Below are 25,831 nucleotides of genomic sequence, written 5' to 3'. Positions count from 1 at the left end.
CATTAGACTGTGTTTAGGATTCCAACAGAACTTTGCCAACTCTCTTAGGCCAACAATTATTATTTAATAATCTTCGGAGCACGATTTCAGTAATGATATTACTGTTTTGCTTTCATCTTCACTAATATTTTTGTGGGGTACTTGTTTCTTACAGCGGAATAAGGAATAAGAGGTAGTCTGCAAGAAAATAGGATTAAAGACCTAAGTAACAAGATACAATTAATACTGAATAATCATAACTATATTAATTCAACATATTTTAAAAATACAATGTAAAACTACAATGTAAGAGGTAACTCACCATGACAATGTTAAGGTTTAATCACCGTTGTTTAACAATAGTTTACATCAATAAAACAAAAATTAATAACAACAGATATTTAATGTGACTTTGTAAAGTGATAGGAATATGTTTGCAATGCAGCATTGGTATCTATCACTGTTGTATCGCAATGTATCAAAGACAGTTCTGGTTTGTCTGCACTGGAGGCTGTTTGTATCTTGCCTCTGATAGTGGGTTAAAGAGAATAGTTCGAGTCATAGCCTCTGGCTGTGATATGAGCAGCAATTTTAGACCTCTTTGCGTCACAAGAACTGTTAACGGTTGACATTCTATTGGAAAGTACTGTAAGCGTGAAACATTTAAATTGTCCTTTTGTTTCCTTGTACAAATAAACGTGAAAAACTAGGACAAATATGTACCTCTTTCCAATGTCCTTTGTTGGAACGTTTCAATTAGTTTTATTTTAGAATGGAGAAATTAATTCATTGTGACCCAAAGCCATTACTTTTGGGCTGTATATTTTAGAGGTAAAGACAGTTGTAAGAGTTTGCTTTATCCTAAATATATAAAAGGCAAAGCCCTCACTGACTCACTCACTCATCACTAATTCTCCCACTTCCCATTTACCTACGAGGCTGAAATTCGGTACACCGATTCTTTGGGCATTAAATACGAAAACTAAGTAGTTTTTATCCTGGACGGGCTTTCGGGCTCCGCCCCAGTGGCTCTGGAGTTTCCCATGTTAACCTCATGATTTTTCATATTAAAAGGAATTTATGAATCTTAACAGCTGTTTCAATTAAACAAGTTGGTTCTGTTCTACGATGTTCAATAGCATTAAAGTTACAAGGATTACCAACAGGGTGCAGCACTATTTTTTTTTGCAACAGCTACAGCTAATTTGCAACTAAAAGGTGAGTGAGCGTAGCAAACGAACTTCAACCTGGAGGCGAGTTAGCGTAGCGAAAGAGCTAACCTAACGGCAAGTGAGCGCAGCGAACGAGCCCCAACCTAAAGGTGAGTGAGCGTAGCGAACGAACTTCAACCAGGACGTGATTGAGCCATGCGAATACTTATGAGTTAAACGGGGCAAAGCCCTCGGGTCAAGGCCCCACTAGAAAAAACAGGCCATGCTGCAGCGCGGGTAGCGCAACACTACGTCACAGTGGTGGATAGTTGTACTAAACTCTTACCATTAAAATCTTACAACACAGCCAGCTTGTTTATTTACCTAAAACATATGGGAATGGTGATGGCAATGAATTTATCAATGAAATCTATCCACTAGTGTGACGTCATGGATCCTGCAGCATGGCCTGCTTTTTCTAGTGGGGCCTTGCTCGGGTACAGCTAGTATCTAATACAAGAAACAATAACTTAATACTTTAATACTTTTATACTTTTCAATAAAGACAACACAAACAACAATAAACAATAAACATCAACAATAAAACCAACAATTAAGAATTCCTCTATTTCTCAACATAAGTTTGATTAAAATATATTCTAATAACACCACCCTCAATCCATATCATTGAGCGTTTGTTTTTACCGATTATTTATCTTAACTTGTTAAGAGGTACTTCAGTTATTTCATTCTCAAAAACCTGTACGCAAAAAAAAAACAAATGAAAAACTGAATAGCTATATGTTAAACGTCTTAGCCATTCTTGTGGAAGATTTACTTTACACATATTTTTCTTGCTCGTAAACATGCCAACAGCAGGGTAAATCAATATCAGCAATGGTGTAAAGGCCCCGGGTCTACATAGTTTATAGGTGATCGCTCCCAGATGTTGTTTATGACACTGTAAATATCTTCGTTGGTTATTTACCAGTTTTCGGGAGTAGCTATTGTTATAACCTTAGACAGAAGTGCAACACGTTTCTGGAAATTTTCAAAATCAACCAATAGCTTGCTGCAAAATTCATAACATGAGATCAATATTGTGTGGTAGAAATTCGAGCATGTTTATTTATTAACTGTTATTTCCTAGTAGACCGTTAATCCTAGCTGAATAAATTCTAAGCAGTGTGACAGTGTATGTTACTCTGTATTTAATCCATCACAATAAAGTTTCTGATTATGAATCTGAACTATCAACAACCGACTAACTCATCACAAGACAATAAAAAATATATTACTATAAAACTATGTTGAGCTCAAAACATGTTCTGGCCGGGGTAGCGGATTTTTATCCCCCTGGAATTTTACCCCCTGGGCAAACGTGACGTCACAAACCATGGGGTAAAATTCCGGCCGCGAACTTTTGAGTTTCGCGACATCAGCTCGATGGATTAAACGCGGAATTAAACATATATTTTCACGGTTGTGAATTTAATCAGAACACATCAAATTATAAAAAACCTAGAATGTACGGCCCGGAATTTTACCCCCCGGATTTTTACCCCCGGAATTTTATCCCCGGAATTTTACCCCCTGGCCAGATATATAAATTAGTGAGAATGATTAATTATATTCATTCAGTTTTAATTTAATATTAAACATTTTATTATTAATTTATTTGTAACATTAACTAATCGAACAGCTTATTAATTTTAATTTTGAGATTCGAGTATCAGGATTCGACCTTTGAAGCCAACTGTCGGTTAATATGATCAAAATAAAACAGCTAATTCTGATTACTTAGTTGAGATTAAAAAATAAATAAAGATAGGCTACTAATAATGAAATGTTTACAATTAATTAAAAACAGAAATAAGAAAATCAATCATTCAATTTCTAAAATTGGCCAGGGGGTAAAATTCCGGGGGGTAAAAATCCGGGGGTAAAAATCCGGCCCGTACATCTTCAGTTGTCTAAACGCTAGTTATATGGACAGGGGGTAAAATTCCGGTTTTCATCGCTAATCTAATTAATCACGCTCTGACTATTTTCATTAGACTTACAAATCCGCGGGGGTAAAATTCCGGCCACGAACAAACTTTTGGCCGCTCAGGTTACTACGTCATAGTTACGTCAGCTTTGCCCAGGGGGTAAAATTCCAAGGGGATAAAATTCCGGCGACCCCAAAACTCTACTTAAATTGTTATGGTTCATGAAAGTTTTACAGCATAAAATATTTTTGTTCGACATGATTCATTACTTAACTAATTAAATTTAAATTGCTACTAGGTGGCAATATAATTTACCTATCAGTCGATTATAAATAACTACATTTTGGAACAATTTGGGTTCGTGATTCAACAGCGTACGTCCGATCTTAATAATTAATAACTAAAATGAAAGCTGGTATTTTACTGAAGGTTCTTAGATCAAAACATATCAAATTTATGTGTTTTGATCGAGCAATACAGTACCTTGAACTAGACTGATCCAAACTATCAATACATCAAATGAAAGTATTTTTCCTATGAGTATTTTAAGACCAAGACCAAATAAAAATGGAGTTACGTATTACTGATTGCAGAATATAAGTCCTTAAGTATTTAGGCCAAATTATTGTTGATTCGGGATTTAGTAGCACGCATCAAGTACGTCCGATCTTAACAAACAATAGCTCAAATGAAAACTGGTATGTCACTGAAGGTTCTTAGAACACAGCATACGATACTGTAATTATAACTGGTTGAATACATCTTTAATTGAAGTAAGAATTCGAGATAAAATTATGTTTTTGGTCGAGGAACAGTAGATAAACATTATGAACAACATTATGAAAATCGGTCGGGTAGAATAGCCAAACAAACTCGGAAAAGAAAACCCAAATTCAAATCCCATGACAAATGTACAAGGCAGAAGTTGCTTTTGTGCACTCAAAATCTATCTATATATATATAATATATATATATATAATATATATATATATAATATATATATATATAATATATATATATATATATATATATATATATAATACGTGAAGCAGTATTTTGTTAACGCAACTCCTCCCTTATTTGTAGACCAATTTCAACGTTTAAGGTGTCAAAAGATTCGTCTCAATATGTAGTTTTGCAATAAGGTTAGGTTAGGTTAGGTTAGGTTAGGTTAAGTTAGGTTAGAATTTTAAATTTTCTCCTCTTATGGGCGTAAGACCCTTTAAAAGGGCGGGTTTTCCCCATAAAAAGTACATAGGACAAATTTAAAAACAAAAACAGCTGTTTATAAAAAAGAAACTCATTAGCTTTTTGGGAGTAAATATTAATGTTTGCTATATTGAGTAGTTTAAGACCAAGTTACTGAGACTGTCAGACAACACGCTAAAATAACTTAACCAACTTTCAATGATGTTGCTGCTTTAGCCTATTCAAAGCAGAATAGGCTGTCCAGTTGGTAACCCGGAGTTTGTGGGTTAAAAATGGAGCACATGAAATTATTGATATCACTCCACTTTTCGGGATTCTATACGAAAAAAATCGTTGGTTTAGGGGGATGTCTCAAATAAAATAAATGAAATAACCCAACTTAAATTACTTAACACGGGTTATCAGTAAGGCAACAGTTTTCTCTAATTCTTAATGCTGGGCAAACTTTGTTGCAACATGTTAACTCGAATTGAAGCAGATCGTTTAGAATTCATTAGAAGTTATCAGTTATAACTGAGAGCAGAAATAATGTAGGGGAACCTTGACGACGCAAATAAATATATTTAAAATTAGTCTCTAACAAGTTTTTAAACAACTCTAACATGTAACTAGAATTTCTCGAGTTTAAGCATAACGCTCTCCTCGGCATTATGTTTCATACTATGCGGCTCATTGAGCCGCACGGGTTCTCTAGTGTACTTAAAATATACGTCAGATAAACAAATTCCGATGCTTGATGGAAAATCTTTGCGTGTATACCTTTAATTTAAGGGTGTTAAAACCAAAATTATCAAAATCGGTCGGGTAGAAGAGCCAAACCGACTCGGAAAACAAAACCAATATGTATAGGCTATATGTATAGGCCTATGACGGTGCCTAAACAACGTCCAATTGCGTAACTCATAGATATTTTAATTGATGTAACCAATAAGGTTATTTATTTCACCCTATGTATGCTATCTTGATCACTTGATTGTGCCCTATATCTCTCATACCTTAGCGTTGTGGGAGGGTGTTGGGGGAGGTTGACCTTGTTGTACAGACAAGGGGTGTATTGTGTGTTATGTCTGTATCAACGATACTGTGATAATGTTCATGTTACAACAGCTTCATAAATTGTTTGACACACTAACTGAACCTATGTGGAAATTACGTTATTAATATTTTCATGTTTTAATTCGGATGACAATGGTTTACTAACACGATTTTTTAACTTTTACAGACAATATTTTGAATCTTCAAGAAGAACTGGTAATATTGGGTTGAATACATTTTATAATAAAAACATCATTTACATTAATTGAATTTTTAATTTCATGAGGCCTTTCGCTAGCTAAGCTGGCATCATCAGACACATCAGAAAAATGAAGGTTATGTTGGTTATGTTTATGTTTACAATTAAACATTTTAAAATCTTACATAAAAGGGTAGTTGAATATGAAAAACTATTCTATTAAGTACATTATTTAGGTAAAATTACATAGACAAATTAAATATGTAGAGTAATGAAATATGAAGTAGATTTAACTTATAACTTTGTAAATTTTGAATTTAGTAATGCTATATTTTGAGTTGGGTCATCATAATTATTTATTACACATTGTAAATGTTTACTAAACCATTTATTTGATCTTTGAATACTCGATAGTTTTCAAAATAATTGTAATGTTCTTTTTGCACCACCACCTTATCATATCGTTGTTTTTTAAACCTGTCAAAAATTGAAATGGTATAAAATTGTGAATCAAACATTGACGATTAATTATATTGAGCAATGAACCCTAATTTTACATTTTAAGCACATACAAACACAAACCAGCACACAAAACGCATTTTCTAAACGAAAAAAAGAATGCTTTGGTTTTTAACACAAATTTATTCTATACTCCTATACGCAATATGGGTGCTAGCTTCATATTGGTTGGGGTAGCGAGTTGCAATTTGTCTACAGACTTATAGTGATACGGACATTAACAACAAAGGTCGTCAGAAGTAATTTAATTGCAAAGTCGTAGAAATTAACTTCACGAAAAAGACAATTTCTGAAGCTGTCAGGTGAAATGCAATCAGTCCCACCTTTGTTGTGAGCTAATTGGAACACTTCTGTAGGACATTACTTGGTTGCCACTAAACTGAATTAATATTTCAAAATTGCATTCCACTGCAAAAGAAATTCGGATTATGTACATTATTTTGATCTAACCTAGATATATGTTTTTCGATTGTAATATTGATTAAAATGTATACTTTTCTGCCTGAATAACATATTTCCTATTAACAAAAATGTAGGCTTTTTATATCTAAATATTAAAATGTAAAAAATATATAAATTAAAACAAATGTATACCCTAGTTTAGTTTTCTCATGAATTAGTCTACTTTTTAGTGATTGTTTGATTGTTTCTGTTATTTTGATAAAATTAATTTTAATTACCTATTTTGATAAAAATATTTTTCCTAAGTGTGATAGCGATTTATGTAAAATGTATTTTATTTTAATTTTCAGAAATCCTGCTAAAGTTAAATCATTTCCCTTATATAAAAATCACTCAAAGACGTTTAAAAGGAACGCTACTTTCAAACAATTTACGTCGAAGAGCAGCCCTTCTAGCAACAATGATACGCCTGGCTTCTCCCTTACGCCAAACGACATAAAACACAACAAAGATTCTGTTGTTTGTTATGACGAGAAAATTGCATTTTGCTCTTAGTAAGCAGTATAAAATCTGAAAAAATACTGTATTAAATTCAAGGTTTCCTTTAAAATGTCGTTTAGAGATTAACATGTACTATATTGCTAGACTACAGTAATAATATTATACCTAAGTTAAAGGTTAACATAAACATTACTAAGTGTTACAGACAGGGAGACATGGTTCAGGTAGAGTAAAAAACACGGGTTCTCAATAGATTTTTTCATATAAATGTTTTGCAGCTTAGAATTTTTTTATTAATTGAACAAATATTAAAAATTTTATTAATTATACATATCAACATTTTGATACGTTGAATAATTTTCAACTGGAAAAATAGTTTTTTGTTCGCAAAACATAAATCAAACGAGGTAGAAATTAAACTGTCAAAGGTATAGAACACAACACAAGCCACGGTTTGGTACATGAAACTAATTTTAGAAGGTCTGATATCACTTTGTAATTAACTAATATGAATAAACGATCTGAGTTGTTGAATCATCAATCGAATTTGCATAAAGTAGCCAAAACCAACCACAAAGTTTTTCAATATCCAATTAAAACTTGTGACGGATAACTTTTCTATGGGTTGAACTCAGTTGCAAAACTAGGAATATTCTCACAAGGGACCCTGGTGTAATGACTTTTATTTTAAAGACCGAAAGTTTAATATTTATGATTCTGTGGTTTATAGATTTTGATGGTGAATTTGACTTATATTGTCATTATGACTACAATGTTGTTCGTCTTATGTGATCGTTGTGTGTTAAGCAGTTTTGGTTTTTTGTGTTTTCAACCAACTTTTAATGTTACGACACATTCCGAATTTGTTTTACTCGTTACATGTTAAGTCGACGACACTGACTAAAGTGGAACAAATGGACTACAGTTTGATGGTTTATTATTTTGACCATCAAATTCTGATATCCGTAGCCTCAAAATTTCTGTTTCGCTCTTTTAACCTTAGGTTTGTTTTTACTGTGCAGCAGTTATTTACATAATATACAGTATAAACATGTACATTTGCATGTGTATTCTGTAAATAAAATCATACTTATTTTGTAATTAATGTGTGCACGATATTTCTTTTCAAATTTTCTAGCAAATTACAACCAAACGATTAGATGTTTTATTTATTTCTACAATTTTCTACATCTTGTTTCCCAATCAAAACCAAAACTAATACATAGAATTCTAACCTAGTGCCACATGGATAACAAAGGTGCACCACAAACAAAAACACTACCCAATAAGTGGACGATCCCAAACAGAAAAATACCGAAACGTGCCCAAGCACCAACAGTCTGATGCAATATTACTAAATTGCACTCCAATCAATAGCTGCTTGGTCCAATCAATGCGAAGCAATACTCCATATGAATTGAACAGTCGAATGCCAAACAAGGGTATAATACAAGAGGCAATATCCGCAAGACATCCCAGACTCTGCAGTAAACAACATTATGTTTACCAACACTGTGTCTTGCTCCACATTTATACAATCTCAAAGTCGTAGTTTTGTTTGAAGAAACAAAAAAGGTCTGTATAGCAGACAAACTGTACAATGTTAAAAAATAATATGAAATATTTTTCCTGAAAAATGTTCGTTCTGTTTGGGTTCAATTTTGTTTTTAAGCAATTGTTGTAATAAGGTTATACCGGTATCTATAAAAATGCTTTTTTTTAATAAATTATCTCTCCTTAAAGATAGCAGAGGATACAACGTGCTGTATTTAGCACTTATTATTACAAGTTCTGATCAGAGAGCAGTATTGTAGTGTTAGTGCTAATTTAGTAGCAATGAATAAATTACACCTAGCGCAGTGTGAAACAAAGATTGACTGGTGAATTAGCACTGCCTGGCAGTCTATGGAATAGTTAGCCTTCTTTCACACCAGCGCGGTGCGGCACCGTCCCGCACCGTCGATGCGGGGTGACCCGCAAGACCCTTTCACACTAGCTGCCCGGATCCGGGCGTTTCCAGCCTGAAACTTTGTGATTTTTGGATGCATTTTTTCAAATAAATAAAAGAAAGATGGTTATGGTACTTGTATCCGAAAATAAAAATACAGTGCCCCCTTGCCAAATAACTCGCGAAAATCTTTCATTAAATTGTTATTTTATTACGGCAAAAGAATGTTTACTATGCGAAAGTAATGTTTACTATCTGTTTTGGATTTTACCGACGTAAACAAACAAATAATTGTTATTCTTTTATCGACTGTTTTAACTGTCAACAACTAAAGTAAACACTAACTTTAAATTGAAGGCATAACCTAAAACATTCTACTGTATGAGCTTTGTAATGAATAAAATAATTATTCTTTGTAGTGCAGCGAAAAGTAACGTTAAAAACACAAGTGAAAGTGGGTCTATAATTATTCTCAACCATTTAAAGTGCTCGATGAATCTCGCATTGTCACAAATAATGTAATGACTCACTTTCTACTCTTTTTATGAAATATATTATAACATCTGGGACCATATTTTGATTTCATGGCACTATAGGAGATAAAGTAATTCTGTAGTTCCAATTTCGATATATGGATTTTTATGCACACATTTGTAGGCGGTTTTAGCTTAAACAACCAATTCATTTCCTTCCATATAGAAGAAAATGTAAGTGCTTCTTAAACTAAATGTTTTTATATTAAATAAATCAGGTATGTGTTATTATTATTACTGTTGTTATTACTTTATCAAATCGTTTGTAAAAATTTTAACATGCAAATGTATGATGGTTTGCTGCAGTTGGGGTCTTGTCCTACACACTGGCCTTCAAACTAAACCAAAATATAAAGCTTGACCAAACTAATCAGCTCTATATAAGTTTCAACCTCCATACCAAAAACAACAAACTTCCCTATTAGTTAACAAGAGAACTACAAAATCAACCACACTCAACCACTGATAGGCATAGACTGTCAAAACTACTGTTATGTGCGGGCGAAACCAGCCCGTCCCGCGCAAGTGTGAAAGCGTAAGTAAGAGCCCATGATCTAAAAACTATTCAGTGCGGTTTCGTCCCGCATTGGAAGTTTAGGTTCGTGCGGGTGATTTTTCAACCCGGACAGAGGTTTAGGTCTGTCCGGGTCAACCCGCACTGGTGTGAAAGCTCCCATATGATTCAATAGTCTAAACACCTTCGTCCGGTGCGGGACGGTCCCGCACCGCGCTGGTGTGAAAGAAGGCTTAGATATAGACATTGAATGGAAATAGTTATTTGTGTAACTATTGGGCGAAATGGCACTTTTCTGCACGTTAGAGAAATGTTCACGCACGAGCCGTACGCGAGTGTGGAAAGTTTCTCGGTTGCAGCAAAGGCAGTTTGCACTCGTGTTACACATTATATTTTTCCTACAGTTACTATAAATCATATAAATAATTAGTCTTTCAAACACTATACACGTTTTTAGGTTAGGTTAAATCAAAGCGTCGAACGAAATGGGAAACGATGGACCCGCTGATCGTAGTCGTAATATCTTTAGTGTTGCCAACTTATTTTCAATCGTACACGTATTACGTGCCTAACAAAAGCACGCTGTTTTGTGTTGTTTGATTGGAATACTGGAATGCGGCAAAAGCAAGTAAATGCAGCAATTGGCTACTTTGCGCGCAATAATCAGTGTAAGGAAGCCCACTTTGTCAGGTACCTAACTGTAGGAAAGTGATAATTCGATGATGATATAAAAAATAATTGTTTGTATTAACAATTAAAACTTTCACAATTTAAACCACATATTCATTTTAAAAGATTAAAAACCTTTTACGTAAAAATATATTACTCACAAATAAATGGTCAGTAATAAAAAAATACTGAACAGCAGTGATGTCACTAGTATCTGTCAAACCTATACGCTCTAAATATTTAGAGACAAATGTATTAAACACTTGAAATAAGTCATATAACGAAATTCTGAATAGGCCTATATATTCCATACACAGTACACACCCTTATAAGATCCCAACAGACTTTGAGATTGAACGCATAAATGATTAAAACCTAAGATTTGAGTGTACTTACTCCTACTGTTGATCAACTGTATGCAATGATTAACTTTTCATCCACTCAACTCACCTGAAATAGAAAAAATAAAAAAATATTACTAAACAAATATTAAGTTTTATAACGAATAATGAACCAAAACAGCAAACACTAGCTTGTTTGTAAAAAGATATACACCTGCAAATGTTAACCCATTAGAAATTAACTTGAGGGAATATAAAAATTCAAGATCCGCTAGATGACAAAAATTCATAATAATTGTGGCTAAACAAAGAACCTTTGCAGAGGTAAATTAAAGGATCAGTGCAGCTCCCAGATGAAAGGAATTCATACACCGAGACATGATCCAGGATATTAGCTTCCCTTTGCCCAACCTTCCACCCTCTAGTCTCATTCGCATACTTCAGTTATCGATCAATCTTACATTGTACACAGGGCCTCCAAGTGGAAAATCTTTAATTATCGAGCACAGTCTTAGGCTTGTGATAAAAACTCATGTTACTAGCCTTTTTTAAGAGAAATTCTAAAAAATCTTACTATGCTAGGTTTCTTTTTATTACTTTCTAATTTCTTTGCAAGAAACTCTAGAATAACTTGGAACAAACCAAAAATAAACACTATGAAATGTTCTTTTATTGGTAGATTCATGATTTCCCTGCAGCCAAGCAGGTATCGACAACGTCTTCATGTTAAGTCATAGATGCGTTACTAAGAGCCTATAACTTTTATTTTAAGGTCCTAAAGTTTAAACACCATTATTTATTCGTCCAAATTCATGTGTTTTATTGATTGTAGATATTTATGTAGGCTATGTCCGTTACATACGAAAACTCTTTATACAAAATCCATCGGAGATAAAATTTATATACAATAGCGAGAACAGATGTTGGAAGATGTGTTGGGAAAACAAGTTCCTCTAAGTTGACGGAGCAAGTAAAGTTTATGAAAGATGGTGGTTGGATTCAGTCGACCAATGCCTTTTCAAAGCATATTTTCTAGAAAATTTGAAATGAATGCAGAATATTTCGTCGAATATGTACTTCATGGATAAAAATCAGAGTAAAAGTTGTTATCTCATTTTAGCGAATTTCCCATATAGGGAATAAGCTATTACCGTAGTACTCATTGTAATACCTGGACCCGGGACAGATTAACTTTTTCGTTTTGAGGTCCCTAGAGGCCAAAAACACCATCCATTCAAATACATATATATATGTGTGTGTTCGTTAGCAAACATTACCTGATTTTGATGAAATTTGGTACAAACGTGTAAACCTACATTTATTCGAACGAGTTCGCGAACCAGCATGATCGGACTATAGGAACGGGTGTTTATGGTGGGTTTTATAAGGGGGAAATAGGTTTTCTCATTTTTGACCCTGAAACACAAAATTTCACAATTTATTTCCAAACCATTTTGTAGAGCTTAAAAACAAATAATTTAGTATATTAAAGCGTTATTATGCGCCTAATGGTTACGGAGAAAATTACAAAAAATTGTAAATTTTAAATTCCCATGTTATTCTTATGGAGAATAAGTCAACCGTTGTAGTTTGCTTGTTTATGAACATATTTTGATCAAATTTGGAAAATACATTCATTTCTTACCAAACTACAGTACTAACAATTTACAAAAAAAAAAACACTTTTTTACCCTCCCTGTTGCAGCAAACCTATGCAACTCATTAAACTAATTCTATTTAAATAGGGAATAAATGTGATATTTTTATGTGACAATTTAGTGTAAATCCTATCACGCAAATGGAAATTCGCTATTAAAAATTCCTATCACGCCTGCAGGTTTGCTGCGGCGGGGGAATTAAAATGTTATGTAGGTTATACGTCTCACTAGTTGTTAATAATGCACATTATACCTATATAGGGTAACTCAATAGATGTTTTTACCAACAATTAGACAAGGAAGTAATCAGTAGCCTAACCTGTTTCAACTATTAGGTTAACGACAAACAGATTCAAAATAACAATACACCAGGAAATTAACATTTTAATCCAAATTTGTCTGTATTGCAAAGCCTTTTGAAAACTCGTGTTTCCAATACATCCAGAAATCATTAAAAGGTTATAAAACGCATAAGCAAATAAGTTGTACCAAGTTGAAACGGTTGAAAACATGTTAAATAAAATTAAATCCTTGGTAAACTTTTTTTGCAACAACAATTTGAAGATCAAACTTGGGTGTGAATGTACAGTTTAAATGTAAAAATGAAACACACAATATTTCCCCCAGAGGTAACACTGAAAGTCGTAGAACGGTTTGACCTTATAATTGTATACAAGTTTCATCAGTTAACCGATACACACGCAGGAGTTGGTAACTTTGTGTACGTCAATCATGTTAAATATTCAGCGTTACGTGGAGCTTCATTATCAGCAGTTGATGTTATTAAGTCAGAATGCATTTGCAACATAAGTTTCTAGCACCGTCACAATTGAGATTTTTAAATGTTATTAAATGAACGCTTTCTACAATAAATGCAAATTATAATTTCGTACTCGTACATTATTGAATTTTCAAAGATTCCAAGATTTTACAGTTACAGTAACTGCCAGAAAGTGTACATTGAATATCACTACTAGCAGAGCTCAGTTTCCCTAAACTAATAATGGCTAATCTAATTTTTAATTCAAAATGTGTTTTTTATGTTGCATGGTTGTTGACGAACCTTAAAATCTGCAGCTTTTTTGAGTCATTTATAGCGAATTTCCCTGCGTTTTGATGAAATTTGGCTTGAAGGTGTGGAGCGGGATACACTTGAATGAATTCGCGAACCAGCATGATCGGACAATGGGAACGGGGTAAGGGGGAGGGGGTTAATGGGGTAAAAATTGTGTTTTCTCATTTTTTTAGACACAAAATATCCCAATTTCTCTTTAGATCAAATTTAAATTTACCATGTTATTCTTATGGAGAATATTGTAAACTGTTGTAGTTTTCTTGTTTATGGATATATTTTGGTCAAACTTTATTAAGTATAAAGTTATGTGAAAAACAAAATCTTCTGTCCTGTGCTGTTAACACTGAAAAACTGTTAAATTACTCAAACATTTAGACAAACCAGTTTCTAGATTGTTGTAAACTTTTTAGAAACAAGTGTTGTAAACTCCAGAGTTAATACGGATTAATATCTGATCTTTCAAGAGGTTTGTTTATTGCCCTAAACATCCAAATCGCCAGAACATAAAGTTTTTGAATATGCCTTACAACTGGATTGTACAGTTGGTTGATTATTAAAAAATAAACAAGAACAAAATATTTACTGTAGATACACTTATAAAGGCCACAATATTCAATAGTGTACATACGATTTTTTATTTAGTTTTCTAGAAAGTAGCCTGATGTCATTAACAGAACTGTTATTAGTGTTTGCGTGTTTCCTGTAGAAACGTAAATGATTGTAATGACTGTAGGAGCCCTGAGCCAGAGCCTGCGTGACAGACAATTTGTTCAACTCTAGTCCCCACACGACCCACACCTGATAATCACTGGCTACCCACAGGGGCGTCGCCTTGGGGGGGGTAGGGGGGGGAGCCTCCCCCCCCTAGAATCTGGGAAAGAGAAAAGTTGGGAATTTCCTTGCCATGAGTTGGGACAGTTGGTAAGTCGGATACAAGAAAAATATATTTTTAAACTAAACAAAATTTAAATATTTGCAAAAATCCATCAAAGGGAAAAATTTCTTTGACTTGGACAAATAAACTTGACGCTTCTTTGATTTAATTTAACTTTGATTAAACAAGGCTAAACCATGGCTAAACACGCCTTATTTTAAGAAATCAATAATCAATTAGCGGTAAAGCTTGTTGGAATTTCGTTTACGAGAAATTTTGTTCCTTATTGGACGCATGTTGGGTACCTTGATCCTGTCCTGTGTTGATTATTCTGAATGATTCGTCTGCAAGTTTGAATTTTGAAAGTGCAAGCAATGTAGCTCTTCTGTTCAATTATGTTGTTTGTTAGTGTTTACAAGAAATTCAAAAATATTTTTCACGTCAGTCACATGAAATATATTTTATACCTTTTTTGTGGTATTTGGAGCAGGCTAACTGACCGGAGTACTTGCTAATAAGCAGATTAAAATAACATTAAACATAGGTTTTGTGTATCGGTATTACCTTTAAAACTCTTATTTTTTAATAAACTAAATGGAATATTTATTCTCTGAATATATTTTAAAAATCTACACAAGTTATTTATCACTCCTAATTAAGGATTTACAAAAATGAATCAACTAATCACTCTGAAACAGATCTACGTGGACAAAACATAACCTAAAATTTGATGTTTGACTTTCACTCTAAGTTTGATTTTTGTCTAAGTTCTAGTTTGATGAAGATGAAGGTTAACATTTTTATTGTATGTATAAGTTTATTATCAACCAAGTTGAACGTTTTTATTTTATACGAGTCTTACTTTAGGTTTATTCCTTTCTAGGCTAGAGTAATATTATTCACAACACTGATATTAATATTTCATCATTACAAACTTGTTTAGGCCTACCCTAGCTGTAAGTTTTATGAAAGTTAAAATGTTGATCTTAACTTCTAAAAGTATTTTAATTTCATTATTTTGTAATAAAATATATTTTCTATACCCACTAATTTGTACTCTGAGGCTTATTTTATATCACTAAAATTTTACACTGCTACGTCTGCTACCACAATGGTTTTTAAAGTTTTTTGGATTCGAAACATTACTTGTTCAAGCTTTTTAAAATTTCATTATGAATTGGTAGAAGTTTTAGAAATTGAGTAATTTTGTATAGGATGTAAAACTAGCTATGTTTTGTTAATGCGAGTTTATAACTACTGAATTGAGTGTTACTGCAGTGTAGTATAATAATTTGTAGATTCTTAAAAATAGTACCGGTACAGAAATTGATTTCTAAAAAAAAATAGTTGGGAAATCTATGTTAGGCAGTTGGGAAATTTGAGGCTTCTCCCCCCCCCTGGAATTTAACCAAGCAACGCCACTGGCTACCCACACAGGACTGGTTAAAGAATTTCATCCACAGCCAAGCTTTAGGTTGGAGAAAGATTCTCACTTGTGCCCTGGACTCTGAAATTACATGCGACTACTGTATTGACTAAATATTTACTTAATTAGAATTATTGTACATTTTACTTGTGACATAGTGTGTGAAATTTTGAAATTGGAATAAATATTACTATATTGGACTAAATAAGAACTGATCCTAGAGTTTGTTCACAAAAATGAGTAGTATAAAATATACAGTAGGCTACCTGTACTGTAATAATCGTCTCGAGAATGGAACCCTGCTCCCTTATTAGGCCTAGTTCAGAACAAAAATTTTGGATACTTTCCATCCTTTTGTGTAAATCTGAAACATTGTTTTGGTATACATTTCCTGTCCAGTAGTCTTTAAGCTGAGAGAATTTATGCTAACAAAGCGTTTCTCACTACCTTTATATTTACACTACCGGTAACACTAAGTTTTACAGTGAGCACTTTACTCATGGTATATATTCATTAACAAGCAAACTACGACAGTTGACTTATTCTCCATAAGAATAACATGGGAATTTTAAATTTACAGTTTTGTGGAATTTTCTCCACAACCATTAGGCGCATAATAACGCTTCAATATACAAAATTATTTATTTTTTAAGCTCTACAAAATGGTTTGGTGAGAAATTGTGAGATTTTGTGTTTTTAGGGTCAAAAATGGGAAAACCCCATTTTTACCCCCCATAAACCCCCGTTCCCATAGTCCGATCATGCTGGTTCGTGAACTCGTTCCAATAAATGTAGGTTTACACGTTTGTAACAGATTTCATCAAAATCGGATCATTTTTCCTCAAGTTATCGTGCTAACGGACACATATATTATATATATATATATTTATGTATATAAATTTGAACGGATGGTGTTTTTGGACTCTAGGGACCTCAAAACGAAAAAGTAAATCGGTCCCGGGTCCAGGTCTTACCATGATTACTACGGTAATAGCTTATTCCCTATATGGAAAATTCGCTAATTGCCAAATTTGATTCAAATATGTCCAGATACAAGCAAACTACAACCATTTATTAATTCTACTTAAGAATAACATCGGAATTTTAAATTTAAATTTTTTTATTACGTCCGTAACCATTAGGCATACGACAACGCTTCAATATACAAAATTATTTCTTTTTTTAAGCTCTACAAAATGGTCTGGAAAGAAATTGTAAAACAGTATGATTTTAGAGTAAAAAATGGGAAAAACCAATCTTTACCCCATAAACCCCCGTCCCCATAGTACGATTAAGCTGATTTGCGAACTCGTTCAAATAAATATAGGGTTTTTCCCCTTTAGTACCAAATTTCATCAAAATCGGATCATTTTTGCTTGAGTTATTGCGCTAATGGTCACACACACATATAAGTCAATAAGTCATTTATATATATATATATATGAATTTGAACGGAAGGTGTTTTTGGTCTCTGGGGACCTCAAAATTAAAAAGTAAATCAGTTCCATGAGACTTACAGTAATAGCTCATTCCCAATATGGAAATTGGCTAAAATATTCTACTACTTGGTCATAATAGATAGTAGACAGGGTTTGAACAAAATGTAAAAAAATGCTAAACAATAAAAACTAAAAGCTATTAAATTATCAACAAATGATTGAAAGGCAAAAAATACTCAATTCAATGAGGAAGTAGCCTACTGTAAATGTTTTCATAGAAATATAAAACCATCTACATTTCTATTAAACGTTATTTTCCTAAACATTCTTTGCAGAAAAACTCGGGTCAGATTGTGACTTTGCAGCTTACTTGAAAACAAATCAGCTAGATTCAATTTCCTATTTTAAACTTGATCAACAAACACTAGCTACAACTATAAAACTATACCATTATCCATTCTACCTTCTAAACTGTTCTTCATCCAAATTATTTTACCATCATCAGATGAATAAGGTATGCAAATGATTCTGATTCTACCTTATATACCATTGTTATTGGAAGTTACTACAATATGCATCATTCTTCATTGTCTAGTATGCAATGAGAACCAAAACTAAAAGGAATAGTGCTAAATTTATGGAGCGTATCAAATATGAAATTAATTGGTCTGTGAACATTCTTCAACAATGCAAATTCACACAGAACTTTAATTGGACAATTACTCCACATTCTTCCGAAGCAATAAACACATGTGAGAGATTTCAATCACTAAGTAATTTACCCTTCGTAATTTCACAGCTAACTAAACACACTTTTCAATCAATCTATCTACCAGCGCTGTTTTTAAACACATTCACCCTGTACGGATCTTTATTGTAGCAATTTATTGCAATTTTCATGAAGAATATGTTGTTATGTTGCAAACCTGAGTTTTTGTTACAGGTATCTCTAAAATTGATTGAATTATGTTGGGAAAACAAATATACATCATATTGACATGAATTAGTTTCTCACAAAGCAAAAAGGAGTTTTGATAACATAACTTTGTACAATACAATACAAAACAAACAAAAAAAAACAACAACAAAAAATAAAAAATAAAAGTAATTGGTGTTGTGTTTGTTTTGTGATTTATTAAAGGTCTGGAATTAAAAACTCCTATAGGCCTAAATCATTTTAAAAGCTATCTGATAAAGTTGTATATCTTTAAACTCCTTTCTACTCCTCATATTTGTATTAAAAACATTTGTTTACAGAAAAAATACTGGTAGATTAAATATGAAACTAATCATTAGGTACTGGTACTTATTTAGATTTTACTACAGGAATGGACAACAAACCATTGTGGGGAGTTTTGATGTAAATGTTTTGATTCCCTGACCACATCAATAGCAAATTTATAAACGGTTAAAGAAACATCCTTCCAGGTAAGGTGATTTTGATGCACATAAGAATCATATGATTCTTATTGTTTACACCTCATATTCAATCATACTAATTACCGGTACTTGTCATGGTGGAAGGAAAATACATAGGTGTGCTATTCCCTTCATATTCTGACGTCACTCGGATTGCAAACAAAAGATCACCTGATTGTAACTGTCAAATTGGTATATGTATTTGTTTTGATTTGGTTACTGAGTAAAAATTTAAAAACGTACGTTTTCAGAAAATGCACTTTGCAATTTTTTTCCCCTTTTAGCGAATTTCCCATATAGGGAATAAGCTATTACCGTAGTACTCATGGTAAGACCTGGACACGGGACCGATTTTTTTTCTCGTTTTGATGTCCCTAGAGGCCAAAAACACCATCCGTTCAAATTCATATAGATATATATATATTTATATATATATTTATAATAAATATATATTAAATAAATATATAAATAAATAAATAAATAAAATAAATAAATAAATAAATAAATATATATTAATAAATATATATATATAAATATATATTTATATATATCACATATAATATATATATATGTGTCCGTTAGCGCGATAACTCGAGCAAAAATGATCCGATTTTGATGAAATTTGGTACAAACATGTAAACCTACATTTATTCGAACGAGTTCGCGATCCAGCATAATTGGACCATGGGAACAGGGGTTTATGGGGGGTTTTATGGAGTAAAAATGGGTTTTTCCCATTTTTGACCCTAAAAACAAAAAATTTTAGAATTTCTTTCCCAACCATTTTGTAGAGCTTAAAAAAAGTAATAATTTAGTATATTGAAGCATTGTTGTAAGCCTAACGATCACCGAGAGAATTCAAAAAAATTCAAATTTAAAATTCCCATGTTATTCTTATGGAGAAAATGAAAACTGTTGTAGTTTACTTGTTTATGGATATATGTTGATCAAGTTTGGCAAACTTATTTATTTCATCCTATACTATTGTTGTTTGGTCAAAAAACACTGTTTACCTTCCCCGTAGCAGCAAACCTAAGCACTCGTTATATCTAATGTTATTTAAATTGGGAATAAATATGTCTTATTTATGGAAGTATTTTAGTAAATATGTAATCAGACAAGTTGAAATTCGCTTAGTCTGCAGGTTTGCTGCGGCGGGGGTATTTTTCAAATCCTTTATTATTTTTTTTATTTCATTAACATTTGAAGTTTCATAAAATGTCCATGGTAACGCAATATATTTGGTTGTTTTTTTTTTTTTTAATAGCATCTTTAGTGGAAAAACACAAAATCCTGTCAAGACCATAACAGACGTTTAAATGAATATTAAAAATAGTTAATATTATTTTTATAACTATGTTTTGCTATAAACTAATTTACTTTTATGACCATTATACAATAAAAAGGTCACTGAACTTTTGGTATATTTGGTCTTTCTAGAAAAAAATAAAAAAACTCAAAAAATTGAAAAAAAGCTAATAAAATCTTTTTAAGTTTGTATAACTCCGAAAAAACCTACCTGAGACCCGAAAAATCGTTATGTTTGTATAGAGGTAAGCTTCTTTTGTGTATAAAACATTGAAATATGACGATATTTTAATTTTTGAAATTTGTATGATAGAAATAGTAAACGTGATGGTCAGGGACAAGCGGTACGGTCGTGAATTTTCTGAAATAATCTAAATATTTCTAAACAATCCTTCAATTATACTGTTAGTTATAATAAAAATATGTGTTTCAACTGAACTAAACTGTTCAATTTACAATTATATTCAAGTTATTGTCACGACCAAACACACTATAATCCATAAGGCTGGATTGGTTGTGAAAAAACCCGCGATGGTCGTGAAACTTTGGTCGTGAAATTACGTGTTATTTGGCTTTGTTCTGGCAGTAGCCCTGCACCTCATGTTCGAGGATACAAAGTGGACTTCTAGGTTAATCTAGCAATTGAAATATCTTATCAACAAAAATTAACACCATGTCTACTTCATCGAATGACTACGTACGGTCATGGACACACCAAAATTACAAAAAACACAATCTTTCCTTTATTAATCTTGTAAATCCTCCTTTCAACTCGAAACGACTGGCACTACAATCCTGACGTACACCCCGAACTAGTCTCTAAAACCAACTGACTCCATCGACGCCAGGCTTGCCACTGTCGTGCTCCAAAGTTGAAAATTTTTCCCAAATGGTCGTGATGCCAAATCGAGGGACAGACTTATTTTGTCATGGTAGTCAGTTTGCAATGTCAATAAAATTATAATATGCTTCTTTTTTGTAAGTTTAATAACCATTGATGACATAAAAATATGGCTTTATATATTTCAGCATGAATAATTAGTCTAAAAACAGCGTGAAAGTTGGAAAATGTACCCTAGGGACACGTCATGGTCGTGAATTTAGAGACTTTAAAAATACGAAAAAAATACCTAGAACCTATTTAAAACCAAATAAATGTGTGTAACATGTCGCCCCCGTCCCAAAAAATATTAAAACACATAATAATAAACTACAAATCCAGTATCTACGAAGTAAAAGGCCAGGGACATGAAAACGTACGTTTTTAAATTTTCACTCTACTATTGTTTTTATAATGAAAACATTCAACTATTTTGAAAACATTATAAACACAATAACAATAATCAAATCAAAACAAATACATACTAATTTGACAGTTACAATCAGGTGATCTTTTGTTTGCAATCCGAGTGACGTCTGAATATGAAGGGAATAGCACACCTATGTATTTTCCTTCCACCATGGGTACTTGTAGTTCCAGAAAGTTTCAAATATAGTTATTGTTCATTCAGTACATGTTTCGAGATTCTTACAGCTCATCTTCAGCAGCATTCATGTATTTATTATATTATAGGCTATCACATTTAAGTAGGCTAAGTTATCTGTAAAATATTCTACAAACATCGCTCGTGATATAGGCTATTAGATACTTGAACGCTGCTGAAGATGAGCTGTAAGAAGCTTGAAACATGTACAGCATGAACAATATCTACACTTGACACCTTCTGGCAAAAGTAAGTAGACAGTGGGGATCTCCTTTAAATGCCAAAAACTTACAAGTAGCCTGGAGACATGAACTTAAAACAACGTCTAGAATTAAATTAAAACCTATAACTTACTATTGAGAGGTTAGAATGTCTATAGGCCTAGTCATAGTCCCTACATAAAAATTTTAACATAGCCAAAATATTTTTGTCAAGAATACCTACTTCGGAAAGTTAATAAAAAAATATGTCTAAATAACACTTGAAGATGATCTTGCCTATTTGTCAGAGACACAATAAAACAGATTTAATAAAATGTAATTAATCTGTTGAATTTGGATAACCTAAATTTGAACGAGTTCACTAACCACCATAATCAGGGCGTTATTAGGGTTAACATTAATTTTCTCATTTTTATCCACAATAACAGATTTCAAAATTTCTTTCAAAACTGTATTTCAGAGCTAAAAAACTATTAAATAAAACTAACTAAAAAGTTTATCTTTTTAAAGAATAGGGTCTATTCGAATGGTTTTCTATGAATTTAAAGTTATTATTTAGAGTCACTTAACATTGTACACAGAGATATAAGTTTTTTAACAAACTCCCTTGTACAGCTCGGAACCTGCCGGAAGCAAAATTCAAAAAGGGGATGGAATCTCTTCTGTTGGCAAATCCAATTTACTCATTCAAAGAGTATTTTGAAATTTCACCTGGCCAAGTAAGTAAGTTTTTTTAGCCAATGAGTGCCAATGTGTGATGATTAAATAAGTTTTGTTTTTGTTTTTCAATTCTCTGCATGGTGTGTTGCAGGCTTAGATTGATGTAGGCTATTGACGTTTCCTTGTACATATTATGCTTTCAGGAAATAAATCATTCTCATTCTCAACATATAAATAAGAGGCTAATTTACCTCAGTATTGTCTTGTGACTCTTACCCCCTCGAAGGGCGGATGACAATCGTTTCGGCTACTATGTCACCTTCTTCGGTGCCTAGTCAAGAATAGGCCTATTTATGTTTTATGTTTTGACTTGGACAGTGGCGTCGTCCTGTAATCCAGCTACTAGGAGGTCACGAATTGGGGATATTTATAGGCATGCACTGTGGATGCGATACTCCCTGGTGTGGATTAACATCCGCACTAGTGAGTACTACCTACTACCTAATTACAAGGCAAAATGTGGTTCGGATTCCACTATCAACTGAAGGGTCTTAGTTGCCATTGGCTGCGTGGGCTATTAATTAACAGCTGTGCCTAAGGAACATGTCGGCCTTAGGACTAGTCAGTAACAAGACTACAAGATCATGCCACTCATCCTACACTCATATTTTTGGATTAAAACACACCTAGGGGTGTCCTGTGTCCCCATCTTAAATAATTGATAAAAGTTTGCAGGCCTGCGTTTTGCATGTTCGATTCACTATGGGCCATGTGCCTAGAGAGGAAATTGTTCTCCTCGCGACCCCAACAAACCTAAATCATGAGCCCTGGGCACAGGACGATTTTATTGATTAGGCCTCTGCCTAAAGCGGCCCTGAAAGTTTGCAATTATTTTGAGGATAAATTACTTGTGGTACTAAAATACTACCTTAATAGATACAATTGTGTACAAGTGTGCGTTCTAGATATTATACGGTAGCCTAGTTTAAATGGTTTTTTTTTGCTTTTTATTTAACTGTTTAAGTTACTTTAGCCTATATTATTTTATTTGACGTATTACGGATCGTTTCAGTGACGGATCAGTCTGTGGTATTGATACTAACGTCTCCCATCTTAAGCATCTTGAATAATTGACAGCTCTATGAGTGACATGACATCTGGCTCTAGAATTGAACCTGAGTGAGATCAAACCACCAGCAACCTTTAGATTTGAAGGCATAAAGAACCCTAAAATTTACATTTTAACAATCAACATCAAAGCAACAAACCTCTTCAACATCAAGCAACTAAACTTACCTCTTCAACTTCCTTTGTGAATTTGATGGGTCGTAAATGGTACAGGAGGATGCAAACGTGGATGAAGTTTATCGCCACAAAGTTAGCGTTCCACAGGAAAGCGTCAAATGAACACAACACTGCCCAACCCCACAGCGCGAAAAAAGCACAGCCGACCAACAAAGTACATCTCAGATATAGAATTCCATATAGTCCATTCGGGGCAAGATACGAGAGAAAGAAAAACGTATTGGCAAGTTGAAAATATCCATGGTTCACTGGCCCCCAGTGTGTGCAATACGTAACACCGAACACAGACGATATCAGTGATACATTGAATGTACTATTGGGCCAATCATCTACAATGTCTCCGTTTCCCGGAGAAGGGAGCCTAGGCTGATATGGCACTCCCATGGCAGACGTTGCTCCCGTGTAGTTAGAGCTACTAGTGCTTATAGACATCACTGTCGAACATTACCTTCTAACAGTATCACAGAAGATGCTTTAAAATAATTGTTGTTCCTATTTACAGGAGACATGGCAAGTTATCATGTTTTTCTTATTGTGCTTTATGAATGTGCTGGTTTATAATTTTCAAAGAAATGTCTGACTCTGAAATAATAAATTCAAGATTAGGATTGTTTAGCAAAATGATTACCAGAACTTATCTATTACCCTAGAATAAGTTGGGGAAGTAGGTTCCATCTGTGCAGCTGTTTTGCATCAAAACTTAAAAAGGTGGGAATAAGCTTGATTTTTGTAGGATAAGTTGTATCAATAGACAAATAGTAGCTAGTCTTGTTTCTAACTAACTTGTTTGTTTCTAACTAATCGTTTGAGTTTGAAATGATCGGTTTCAAATGCCGGTACCTATATAAAAAATCAAGCCAAAGATAGATTAAAAGTTTAGGAAAATGATTAGACAAAACAAAACAAAATTTAGAGCCCTTACTTTCAAACAGAAATCTCAATTTGATATCAAGAACGATAAACTTCTTAAAGTAGGTCGCTAATAATAGTAAGTTACGTACTGTTAATAATTCTTCAAACGATGTTCATATGCTAAGTTAACTTATAAGGTCAAGGAATAATGTTAAAACTTGAAATATGGGATGTCTAAATCAATAATAAGTTAACCTAAAAATCCACTATTTTAGGACTTGCAATGTCGTCGATAAAAACATAATGAAAGGTCTATAATTTGGAAGATCTCTTCACCCTAGGGAATAAAACTAGCTGAAACACCTTTGCAGTACAGCATACGAATACGACGACAAAATTAACACACTAAAATCACTAAAGAAGGGCACCACAGCACGACATGAAGGCAACACAGGTACAATGATACACAAACAGTACAGAAACAGCTTTTGACAGCCGGTGAATAGACCAATCATTTGTGGGAATGTTTTGAGCTAACCAATGAACATGCAAGAACTATGGTATTATTGAACGCCACAGCTGTGTGCACACCAAGCGGCTAAATAGAGAACTAATTTGTTCAGACGAAAAAGATCACGTGCATGGCTGAAGACTAACGCTACCTAGAAGAGAATCGGCGAACTGTTTCGCGAACAGCTGATTTTCAAGGATCTATTCCTGTAAACTGAGTCAATTCAATTATCAAAATTATCAATTACTAGTGTACCTGTTGCTCGAATTCGAGCAATTGCATTACAGGCGACTCAAAGATTATGGAAATACTCACAATCTACACAACAGTTAGATATAATCAAAATATTTTGTAAATATCTTATCTTTTTTCAAAAAGCTGATCTTGTTTTTTTAGTGTTTTCTACAAATTTTTCCCTCTCATAGTCGCATTAGGTTGTCTATGATAACGATTATAAATGAAAAAAAACATTATTTCTATTTCTTCTACTTGGTTGTGTTCTATGACTTTTTCTATGTTTCCATTGTTTGCAAATCGGTTATTTCAATTGAACAGTGTTAATTCAGTTTTATTTTTAGCCTATATCAAATTGTCCAGGATTTCTCACT

The 25,831-nt window shown here is 33.2% G+C and overlaps 1 protein-coding gene across 6 annotated transcripts in view; it reads right to left on the bottom strand.

Moving 5' to 3' along the window:
* LOC128991542 (blood vessel epicardial substance-like) overlaps positions 1–25,232 on the bottom strand; it is a 90,097-nt gene extending 64,865 nt beyond the window's left edge. For 2 of the 6 annotated variants that reach the window (XM_054414518.1, XM_054414523.1), the window contains exons 1-2: positions 24,862–25,232; positions 23,852–24,442 (exon numbers count right to left, since the gene is read on the bottom strand). In XM_054414518.1, the coding sequence (XP_054270493.1) occupies positions 23,852–24,292 (441 nt within the window). In that variant the 5' untranslated portion in view covers positions 24,293–24,442; positions 24,862–25,232. The remainder of the gene's footprint in view (positions 1–23,851; positions 24,443–24,861) is intronic. The other 4 variants (XM_054414520.1, XM_054414519.1, XM_054414521.1 and 1 more) reach the window with 4 other exon arrangements.
* Between the last annotated feature and the right edge of the window lie 599 nt (positions 25,233–25,831).

This window comes from Macrosteles quadrilineatus, unplaced genomic scaffold (assembly GCF_028750875.1).
Source record: "Macrosteles quadrilineatus isolate MER2022 unplaced genomic scaffold, UCM_ALF_1.0 Scaffold_4__1_contigs__length_99947679, whole genome shotgun sequence".
Classification (NCBI taxonomy): Eukaryota; Metazoa; Arthropoda; class Insecta; order Hemiptera; family Cicadellidae; genus Macrosteles; species Macrosteles quadrilineatus.
Note: the sequence above shows the minus strand (reverse complement) of the source record. Positions and strands in the feature narration are given on the sequence as shown.